Source organism: Amphiprion ocellaris, chromosome 21 (genome assembly GCF_022539595.1).
Source record: "Amphiprion ocellaris isolate individual 3 ecotype Okinawa chromosome 21, ASM2253959v1, whole genome shotgun sequence".
NCBI lineage: Eukaryota > Metazoa > Chordata > Actinopteri > Pomacentridae > Amphiprion > Amphiprion ocellaris.
This window is the reverse complement of record NC_072786.1, coordinates 27,270,299-27,282,450: the sequence shown is the minus strand read 5'-3', so window position 1 is coordinate 27,282,450 and position 12,152 is coordinate 27,270,299. Positions and strand designations below refer to the sequence as shown.

Sequence of the window (12,152 nt, the reverse complement as noted above, 5' to 3'; positions counted from 1 at the left end):
ATAATCAAAGAAATTGAATTTTTGCCATTTCTTTTATCTGATTTATGCCATCAGAACATTGTTATGTTGCATAACATATTTTAAAAACATAAATAATCAAAGAAAACATACTTTAGATTTTTAGTTTTTTGATGAATTGTCACATTATAATTCTACTATACTGCTTACAAGGTATTAAATTATAAATGCAAGTATTAAAATATCTGTAGTATGTAGAGTCACCATGTTTTTCTTCCAGTACTGAAAACACCTACGAGCACCTGGGAAATTATTCTACGTGTTGATTCCAGTTTTTTTAATTGTTGAAAAATAAATAATCAAAGAAATTTAACTTTACGTGTATTTTTTAAAATGACTTACAGCATTCTAATTTTATTCTGTTGCACAAAAGACATTTCTGAGTTCTCTCTCCTTCTAGTCGTGGCTGTTCTGTTTCCATAGAGGTGCAGGACTTTATACTGCAGTGAAAAATGAGCCTAAAGTGAGTAGAAACGCCGTAGAACTGATCCAGGGAGAGAAAAGGTGTTGGTGGATGTTCCAGTTTATTTTAACTCCTTATCTGCTGAACATCTGCCAGCAGAGGAGTAAAGACACGTCTTCAGCCGTCCATCACAGCTCTTCCTCCAGATAAAACACTTCTGCTGGCAGTTCAACCGCAGATTGGATAAGATCAATGTTGATTTATGGAAATGCATGAAAAACACAAACGCATCTGTGAGGCGAGCGACTGCTGGAAGCCTCTTGGACACATGTGGCTTCAAAAATAAAAACTAAATTACATCTGGAATCAATACGGGGCCACCAAGTAAATCAGAACTTTGTCCTGAGAGACTTTTATCTTAACTTTTCCCTTTGAGTGAGCAGAGATTACAACAGCAGAGCAACAAACAGTGTTTCCAAACAGATCAACAGACCGAGTGGCTCACAGCCAGATTTCTCACCGTCCTAGAGGCGCATCGTGTCACGCTGCCAACGCAGCAGCCAAACATTTGGATTTTTAACGAGTTTTTCTTGCGTCTGGAGCTGCTGAGCTGCTGCTTCTACCTGCAGCCTCTGAAGTGGCCTCTGAGACTCGGTGACATTTGAAATTAACAGTCTGAGGACGGTCTGGGATCTACGGACGCTTTCTGAGCATTTATTAAACGTTCTCGAGGCGGGCGTCGGACATTTAGAGCCGTGACCTCGATGCTGCTGCATCTTTAACAGACGCTCTTACAGCTGACATTTGGCGATGATACCTTACAAATGAGCCACTGAAGAACAGGTGGATCTGGAGGAGTGGAAGAATAAAAGTGCATAATCTGCTAAAGACTGAGGAGATTCTTCTGTAAGAGGCATTAAAGTGTTCTTCATTTTATTGTGATACTGAACCCTAAGCCTCAGAACCCCAAAACCTGAACGTGGATTTGAAAAAAAAAATTTTTTTTTTTTTTAAAAAAAAGAAAATCACCAAAATTACACAATTTATCAGAGTCAGGAATTGTAAAATCAGGAGTAATTCTGTGATTTTCAACTTTTAGTTTAGTTTTGATGGTATATCTCAGGAAGAAATTAGTTTAAAATCATGGTGTTTCCTCAAAATCATTTTATTTATATGCTTCATTTTAAAAAAAATTCCCAAAAATCAACCATCTGGAAAAGACAGATTCTGCAAAAAGTAAAAAATGCTGTGGTCCAGACTGCAACTGTGAAGCCATTAGTGACTCAGCTGCAACTAACAGTTACTTGACAAAAATTCAGAGAATATTCAGCTGAGCTGCAGGCAGTGTTCACAACTAGTAAAATATCTACAGTATGCAGAACCTCCATTTATTTCCAGTGTTGCAGTGCATCACATTTGCTTCTGCTGGTGAATTCAAACTTCTAAATCATTTCACTGTGAAGTATTTGAATCTGCGTTTGACCGAGAAGTGAGACGAGTGTTTGAGATGAACCTGAGCAGCTGTCAGACGTCTCCATCTGCTGGTCAGAGTCGTCACAGCATCAGAGGAACTGAGATCTGAGAGGATTTAGGTGAACTACAGTGACGCCCTGTGGCAAATAATGGAAATGTTACAAGTTCGAAAGAGTGAAGAGAGAACTATTGAGTGCTGAACTGGGTCAAAAGCTGCTCTGCTAGCAAAATGCAACAATAGTGAGGATAGGATTAGTGTTCAAGTACAAATGATAAAATATTGATTTTCCAACTTCTTAATGAACCTCTGAAATCCAAAAATCTACCAGGATGTTTGGAAGACGTTTTATCTTTTTAAAAAAAATGTAAAATTGCAGCCAGAAACTGTAAAACCATAAGAGATAACTGTCAGATTATTCACTCTGCCATGGTCCTTGAACTGCTCATTTGTGACATAAAGAAATCTAATCTTGAAATTGATATTTCATCAAAATCACGGTAATCTACATGTCTCATTTAAATAAAAAAAATTACAGAAAAACAATTGTTTACTTGAACCAGATTCTGTAAAAAACTAAAAATTCTGACCTCCTTGGTGCAAAAGAGAAGCCATTAGTGAACAAGTTTTCTGTTTCATACACTTAGGAAAAAAAACATAAAATCTGTGTAAATTAGGCAGCAAGGGTCCCAGAAAAAAAAAACACTCAAAACCAGCAAATTTTGTGGAAATAACAGCAAATATCTATAAAATTGTAATAGTGTGCAGCCAATTTACAGACCATAAACAGTAAATTTATGGAGATACACTGGAAAATTGTCAATATTTGTTCAAAAAAAGAAAAAAAAGACTTGATGTGGACATTATGTTTATTTTTTGCCTGTTTTTATATTTTTGCAGACAATAAGCAAAGTAAGCTTTTTTGTGACTAAACATAATCTGTAATTTTTTAAATATGCAAGATAACTGCTTTAAAAAAACTACAAGCAAATTTTCAATCCTTAATCTACATTAATATTCATAGTTCTTCTTTCACAGATTGCAAATATCTGTAAAATAATATTTTTAATTTATTTACATACAGTAAAGAAAGCACAAAATACCATATATATATATGGAATGGTATCTCTCATAAAGCACCATCTTTAGTTTTAACCTGTTTTTATTTTTTTTGTAGTCAACACAAATTAAAATTTCTTTGGTGACTTTATCAGATATTATCTGTAATTTAACAAAACAGAAAATCCATAAAATAACTTTTTTTAAAAAACTATATAAAAGTTTTCAATCTTCAATATACATAATTTTTCTTTCAAAGATTGCTAATATGTCTAAACAATATATTTTTAATTCATATAAAAAGTGAAAATTTATAGTCAAAATAACATTAAATAACAGTAAATTGTTCAAAAAGTAGAGTTAAAAACTTTCCTCTAATATTATTCAGCCTCAGTAAATACAGTCAGAAATAACCTGAAACTCACTTTCCATGTTAATTTCTGAAAACTGCTTTTTTCTAATCAGCAAAAGCAGAAAAATATATCCAGTCAGGATGCCTTCCTACATTATTCCTCTGACTTTGGCTGTCAGGAATAAAAAGCCAAACATTTGAAAGTTCTCTGAGCAGCTCTGTGGAACAAACATCCTTTTATCTCCCATTCAGACCGAATTTTACTAAAACAAGTGAAATTATCTGTCAGTGCATGAGGCAGACAGAGCACATAATGAGAAGCTGTCGCAGACAAACACAAAGATCTGAACATTTGCTGCTAGACTTAGGAAACATCTTTTCATCCAACAGCCCTCGATTCTTTCATGAAAAGCTGCTTTAAGGAAACAAAGAAAGCTGCCATAAAGATGCTTGATAAAGTTCTTGCTTCATCTCACGTTAAAGATTCCCTCCAGACATGTTGGAAGACATAAAAATATGCCTAAAACATCCACATAAGCTTGTGTAAGTTGCATACTGGACCACATTTGGGTTGCAGACTAGTTGTGGTGCCCTAAGATGCTTTTTTATCCACAGTACACATCTTAAATGAACACTTGGGATCCTTTAAAGTGGAGTTGTATCTACATTCAGTGCATCACAGTCAAGTCAGGAAGCTCATCTACGTTCTGCTGTGAACGGGGTCAGCAGCAAAATGTATTTCAGCCCCCTAATAAAAAAAAAATCACTATCTGTTGAAGCTATATTTAGAATATTCTCACAGCTTCATCTTGCTGTCAGACGGTGCTTTAATTTGGCGGTATATTTCCTCAACTTCCCTGCCAGCTGTCATCTGATTCGTCAAACTGGACTTTCTCTGTGTCTGTGATTGGCATGATGGAGCAAAACTGTTGCATATAATTGAGCTAGACCAGGACTTTCTATCGCTTCAAACGTTCTCTCTGAGCATCATTTTACTTGGAAACATTGCTAAAATTCTCTGGACAGAACTTCAGTCATTATTTCAGACTAATTCTGTTGTCCGACAACATAAACGGAACAATAACAGTTTAATTGGGAATTCAGCTGTATTAACATGCAGTATTTGTGAGCACAGGGAGCAGGAGAGAAGCTAACAGCAGCTGAGTTTAGGTTGAACTGAAGCACAAAAGGCCACATGAAAACACAGTAAACCACCCGGTCCTTGTTTATTGGTTCAAATTAAAGTTTCTACCATTTCTGAATGTCTCTTAGTGTTACAGTGTCCTCAGAGCTCTGACCTTTGGGCATATACACAATGGTAGCGTTAGCCACATTAGCCACAGAACATGCTAACACTGAGGATTTTCCTGTTGTTGTGATGACACTGCCATCAAAAATCTAAATAATCAACTGGATCTTCAGTTCTTCAGATGCTGGGAGTGCGTAAAGACTCTTGTGTTCACTCTTGCGGCCAACAGCAGAACATTTGGTGAGTTTTAGAGTTTAGTCGAAGCAGCTCTAGACAGTAAATAAACCTGGTGACTGAGAGGCAGCTGCACTTTCTGAATGGTTCACCTGGAAGCAGCGAAGGACTGTAAAAAGTTTGAGCTCCACAACTATTGGTTCCTTAGTTTATACGTAGAAACTGAATAAAACTCTTACAGAATTAGACCTCCACATACACTACTGTTCAATAGTCTGGGGTCATTTAGAAATGTCCTTATTTTTGAAAGAAAAGCAGCTTTTTTTTCAATGAAGAAAACATTAACTGAATGATAAATCCAGTGTAGACATTGTTAATGTGGTAAATGACTATTGTAGCTGGAAACAGCAGATTTTTAATGGAATATCTCCATAGGTGTACAGAGGAACATTTCCAGCAACCATCACTCCTGTGTTCTAATGCTACATTGTGTTAGCTAATGGTGTTGAAAGGCTCATTGATGATTAGAAAACCCTTGTGCAGTTATGTTAGCACATGGATAAAAGTGGGAGCTTTCATGGAAAACTTGCAGAAAAATTGCCTGGATGATCCCAAACTTTTGAACGGTGGTGGATATAACAACCACAAAACACAGCAAGGGCTGCACAGTGGTGTAGTGGTTAGTACTTTCACCTTGCAGCAAGAAGATCCCTGGTTCACGTCCCGGCTTTCCTGGGATCTTTCTGCATGGAGTTTGCATGTTCTCCCTGTGCATGCGTGGGTTTTCTCCGGGTACTCCGGCTTCCTCCCACAGTCCAAAAATATGCTGAGGTTAATTGATCATTCTAAATTGCCCGTAGGTGTGAATGTGAGAGTGATTGTTTGTCTCTGTATGTAGCCCTGTGACAGACTGGTGACCTGTCTAGGGTGTCCCCTGCCTTCACCTGAGTCAGCTGGGATAGACTCCAGCCCCCCCATGACCCTAGTGAGGATTAAGCGGTGTATAGATGATGGATGGATGGATGGAAAACACAGCAAAAATGGATTTTCCTCATATGGGACTTTAGGTTTTCGCCAGTTATGAAAATCTAAGCAACTTGTGAAGCAAAAACATTGCACTCTTCTGCCACTGTCCAACCTACAGTGTAAAGAGGACACCACATGCTTGTTTGTGATTGTAATCCATGACAACAACAACAACAACACAAACTGTGAATCAACACATTTTCGTGACACTATCATGAAAACCAAAACTTCACAGAGGACGGCTGTACTGCAAGGATGTTGCTCTGGGTTGCATTATCTCACACAGGTGCTGCTCAAACCACAGTCCTTCACAAAAAGAACCCAAACAAAGCAGCTGAACACTTGTCAGTTGTCATTCTGTGTCTTTTTTAAGTAACTGAGTGTGTTTAGGTGAATTAAAGCTGCTGCTCCTCTACAGACTGAGGTTCATTCATTTCAGGAACACCTGGCCGTGAAGAGAATCGAGTCCTTTTGGGATTTCAGCCAGCCGGCTTAAGGAAAGGAGGCCGCCTTCCCAGCTTTACAGAAAACTGAGAGCAATCTCTGGGCTTCTGACACGACTGTCAGCGGGGAGCTTTAATTTAGAGATCATTTTTAGATCCGATCTCCCCCGCTGTACGTAATGATCCCCTCTAATTCTGTCAATAAATTCAAATGGTTGGATGCGGCTAATAACAGCCTCGCCGAGGTCGATCTGCCAGCAAATGTCAGGCAACAGAATAACAACTCATGAAATGGAAGAGCAGGTTATTGATCCGGGGAGACAAACATGATAAACAGGGCTGCTGCATGTCTTGGCTCCTCTTGCTAAAGGCAGCTGATGTCGGCCTCCAGCATTCATGCATCTGCATCTGCATCTGCTGCTGCTGCTGCTGCTTCTGCTGCTGCATCTGCTGCTGCATCTGCATCTGCTGCTGCTGCTGCTGCTGCTTCTGCTGATGACGATGATGATGATGAGATGAACCCATCTCATCTAATTAAAGCCCATTTATTTTCCTATCATCTCCTTTGAGGAGAACTTTTTCCCTCTCGTTACCATGACGATTTTTGTTCCGGCACAAAGCTGATGTACGAACCTGCTGAAGCTAAGGACGTATGAAGCGTCATAAACAAAAAGACGTCTCATCGCTTTCAAAACTGAAGCAAAACAATCATTCATTTAAAAAGAGAAAAAAAGTCAAACCAGGCTACTTATCAGGGAGAATTTTTCCTCACATGGCAACAAATTTTGCTTAGAATTTGCTCAGAAGTTGTTTCTAAAGTTGCATATTAAAGCTGCTCTGTGGTCAAAGTAAGAGAAAACTGGGCATTTTTTGTTTCTGTCACATTTTTAGTCACTGTGGACCAATTTTTCACTGCAATTAAAACTCCTGCATCTCTATGGAAACAGAACAACCATAAATAGAAGCAGAGAGAACTATGAAATGACTTGTGAAAAGTATACAAAAATTATATCATTTAAAAGAGAAAAAACTAAAGTGTATTTTCTTTAATTTTTTATTTTACAAAAACAAAAATTAAAACAAACTAAATTTTAAATGGACTCAAGATGTACAACATTTTTCCAAGTGTTCACAGATGTTCCCAATACAAAAAAAAAAAAAAATTGGTGGTTTGTATACTACTTATATACATTTGACTGCTTAAATTTTTAATTTGCTTTCATACTTGTCTCCTCTGCTTTGTTTAAACACTGCCTGCAGTTCATCTGAATCCTGGTTTGGATTTGAATTTGGCTGAAGTCCCTGAATTTTCTACACATAAGTGTTGCTCTCAGCTGAGTCACTGATGGCTTCTTGGCTGCACCAAGTAGGGAAGATTTTTTGGTTTTGTACAGAAACTTATATTTTTTCAAAACATTTTTTCATAAAACATTTCAATAATTAAGTGATTTCTCTGAAATAAATGCAAGCCTAGATTCTGTGAAACATTGTGTCTCAGATGAGTAGTTCAAAGAGCGTCGGAAAGCTGACAATCTGATGAGTTTGCCGTGTTGGAGAGCTGACGTCCTTTTTGATCCACAACTTTCTCTTCGTCTGCACTCATTTTCTCAGACTGACTTTGTTGTTTAATCGTTTAATATCATCGAAAAGCAACCTGTTAAATGTTTTCATGTCACTTGTAGCTTCATTAACAGGGAGATGATCTGAAATTGCATTTAAGTGAAACTAGTGAACGTTCTATTGAACATTTTCTTTTCCATCTGTCCAAAAGCAAATGAGTGCATGCACCCAAATAATCTATTCTGCTAGAGATGAGAAGAAACAACATTCTGGCTCAATTTAAAATGCAAATGCATGGTAATTATACGTGTGAATGTCTTTCTGCTGGCACCTACAGTGCTTAACAAATTTATAAGACCACCTGTCTTAAAAACAAGAATCCCTTGTGGACTGAACAGTTGTGGGTTCATTCACCAAGAAGACAATGACCCTAAGCAGACTTCAAAGCTGTGCAGAGAGTCCTGGACCAAGAAAAAAAGAATCTGGAGCTGGAACTCATGAACTGGCCAAGTCAAAGTCCAGACAATCCTGTTGAACAGATCTGGGATTTATTGAATTTGAAAATAGATGGCACAAAAGTTTCATCCAAATCAAATCTCTGGGAACAGCTAGAAACTATTTGGAACTCAATAACAAAAGAGGCTGTGGAAAAGAACACCAAAACGATGGCAGCAAGAATGTAAGCTGTTATCAGGACCAAGGGAGGTCATAGAAAATATGAAGATGTTTGGTTAATATATGTGAATAAGGACTATTTAGTTGCTCCAGTTTGTTATTTGCCTCATAAATAACAATACAAGTTTTAGTTTGAAACAAGTTTTTCACAGACTTCTAAGATATTTTCTTGTTTTCATGTCTAATAAATTGGTCTTACACAGGTTCAACTAAAGAAAGACAGGAGAACAAGAAAACAAAGCTTGATCCGTCATTTCCTGTTTCCAGATTCTGCTCAGCTTCACGTAGCAGAACTGTTCAAATGTTCCTTCCACTCAGGGAAATCCGTAAGTGAGCCAAGATGTTCACTGATGGAGCAACACTTTCAATGAACTGGAAGAACCACTAAAAAACAAACACCTCACAGCTCAGTTCATTATTTGTTGAACTGATCTTCAGAAAACCAGCAGCATAATGTGAATTTACTCATTTTTACACCATCAAAGCTTCCACTCACCAGTCTGTGTGCTGCTCGTCGATCACCAGCAGGATCTTGGGTTTGCGTATCACAGCTTTGGCCGGCTGACTTCCTGCTGCAGAGGCGCCTTCAGCTGCAGACGCCGCCGCCGCCGATTTAGCGTGAGCAGCGGCAGCCACGTTCTGGGCCATCTGGGCGCTCTTCACCACGCTGGAGAAGGAGCTGAGGAAGCTGCCGGAGCCGGAACCGGAGCCAGAACCAGGGCCCGGGGCCGATCCGGAGCCCTGAGGCTGGGTCGGGAGGCTCGGGGGCTGCCGCCTCTCTGTGGCCGGAGAGGCGGGAGACGAAGTGGACGAACCCGGCGGCGTCGGTCTCTGCAGGTCCATCATGTAGCCGTTGGGGAGGTTGGCCACGAAGCTGCTGTCTGACAGGCGCCGGCGAAGGTAGTTCATGGTGACGGGCTGGTGGGTCGGTCAGGCCAGAGGAGGTGAGGGGGAAGAACACCTGAGGTCCTACACACGAGACAGGAAGAGTTCTTTATTTCTGAGTTTACCTCACCTCAGAGTTCTGTCTTTAACCCTCTGAACCCTAAAACCCACCGATAGGTTTAAAAGGCATGTTGTTGTTACAATATCACCAAAATTACACCATTTATCTGAGCCAGAAACTGGAAAAGAAGAGGGAACTGTGCAGTGTGCAAAGTTCCATTTGTTTGGGAAAATTAATCAAATCAAAGCTTAAAATCATGATCTTTCATCAAAATCACTGAATTCTACAGTGCTTTAAAAGAAATTTATAGTATTCCTGAACTCTGCATCTCCAAACTGGTCATCAGGTGTAAAAGGCATGTTGTCAGCAAAATTACAACTTTTGTCAAAACCAGAGATTGTAAAAATAAAATGAATCATCACATTTTCAATTTTCCAGCAGTCCTTGAACTAACAAGCTGCTTGAAATCATGTTTTTCTTTCCATTAAAATCGCTATATTCCACGTTTCATTTAAAAATTCACCAAAAAATAGCCATTTGTTCCAACCAGATTCTGTAAAACACTAAAAATTCTGGACTCTTCAGTACAATAGAGAAGCCATTAATAACTGTGCTGCAACCAGCAGTAGCATGACAAAAATTCAGACTTTTCAGCTGAACTGCAGGCAGTGTTTACTCAGAGCAAACAGGAAACAAGTATGAATAAAAACTAAAAATGTAAGTAATCTATAGGATGTAGTGCCAACATTGCTCTCCAATATTAGTATCACCTGAGGCCATCTGGAAAAAGTGTTGATTCTAAGTTGTTGTTTTTTTTTCAAATTTTTTGTAAAATATAAAATCCAAGACATTCAACTTTATTTATTTTTTTATAACTGTGCCATACTGCACAGAAGACATTTCTGAGTTATTTCTACTTCCAGACGTGGTCGTTCTGTTTCCATAGAGGTGCAGAGTTTTATACTACGATGAAAAATGAGCGCACAGTGAGTAAAAATGCAACAGGAGCAAAAAACGCCAAGAAAGTCCTGGAAGTTCAGAGGGTTAATGAAAAAACATCAGATAAAGCTGCACCAGTAAACATAAAATGCTACATGCAGCAGAAATACACCCATAGAAAACTCACATTATCATCTTATTTTGACTAATTGATTTAGTTTGGCAAAATATCAATATCAGTGTTTTTATGTGCTTTTGCAACTAATTAAAGCCATAGTAGCAGCTATACAGCCAGACATTTCTCTAAGAAACTGGTGGAAAACAAAAAAAAGCTAACAAACAGGAAACAGTTTGTTGTTGGTGTTGTGTTTCCCGTTTTATGTGTTGTCACGTTCAAAATGCTGTAAAGTTAGAGGTTTTTGACAGTTCCTAAAATGAGTAAAATAAGATTATTACATCATCACATAACTCTGGAGTGTTAATAAACTAATTGACGACTATTCTGATAATTGATTAATCCCTTTGAGTGAAGTTTTAAGAAGAAAAAGTCTGAATTTTCCAATTCCAGCTTATTAAAAGTGGATATTTTCTGGTTTATTTAGTCCTCTGTGACAGTAAACTGACTGTGGATGAAATAACAACACTACTTGACATTTGTTATCATTTTCTGAGACTTTTAACCATCAACTAATCGATTAATTGAGAAAACAATCAACAGATTGTTCAACCATGTAGATGATTACAAGCAAACGTTGCTGAGGAGTGAATTTGTGGCAGAGAAGATTCTCCCAGGAGGAAACTGCTAAAAATACGATGCTCTTCTACTTTCTAATGTTCACACTAATTAACAAACATCAGATCTCTGGGGAATCCTGGAAAACCCTCATGAGTGGCGTTTATAAAGGTGCCAGACGGGAGCTGATGCTGCTGTTATGCTGGAAAAGGTTTTCTGCTGCGAGTGTAATAACAGCCACCAATCTGCTGAACCTGATTTGCATAAGATTAAGAGAAAACCGCTGGCAAAACAATTCAGTGACACAGCAGTGAGGATGCAGAGTGGGACAGGATTCACAGCTCATTTCATTGTAAAGCAGACAGAACCCACTGGGAGAAAGCAAACAGTTATATAAGACGAGAAGTCAGTGTGGCAGAGAGGAGACACTCCAACAGATTAGCTATCAGCGAAACAGGGATGCAGCAGAGAAGAAACCCTTAAACCTGATTAAAACTGGGCTGCGCTCGTAGTAAATGGAGCTCGGATGAGATGAAAGTGCATTTCTTATCGGAGTCGGTGTGTTCCTGTAGTTAAAGGGGGAGGAGGGTCTAACCAGCCCGACGCTGCAGGAAAATACGTTCATCTCGACAAAATAATGTAGTCGGGCGATCGCCATCGAGACGTCTGAAAGCTGCAGATTCTAGTTTGAAGGTAAAACCTGACATCTGAGCCGTACTGAGACTGCAAAGTGTTGTTCTTCTACTGGTCAGAGCTGTTAGCAGCGTTCAAATGATTTGACTAATTACTGACCTCAAAGTTGAATCAATATCTTACACTTTGAGCCACACTGTTGAAAAACTAGACCATAAAAAAATGCTAAAACTTGGCAGCAAGGGTGCCACAAAAATTACATCAGAATGGTAGAATACTGTAAGATTTAAAAACTGGAAAAAACGATTTTAAAAAAGTGACAAATATCTAATATAATGTATAGTTTTTAGTGGATTTCATGGAAATAAAACAGTTCAATTGTACGTTCAGACGTTGTGGAAGAACAAATTACTCATTCAAATATTTATATTTTTTTCTGTAATTTAAGAAAACGGAAAATCTGGACAGCAA

The 12,152-nt window shown here is 38.4% G+C and overlaps 1 protein-coding gene across 1 annotated transcript in view; it reads right to left on the bottom strand.

The window, feature by feature from the left end:
* The window catches only part of LOC111587810 (synapsin-3-like), a 155,175-nt gene that overhangs the window by 124,352 nt on the left and 18,671 nt on the right, over positions 1 to 12,152 (bottom strand). The window contains exon 2 of the mRNA XM_055006377.1: positions 8,927 to 9,399. Within this exon, the coding sequence (XP_054862352.1) occupies positions 8,927 to 9,339 (413 nt within the window). The 5' untranslated portion in view covers positions 9,340 to 9,399. The remainder of the gene's footprint in view (positions 1 to 8,926; positions 9,400 to 12,152) is intronic.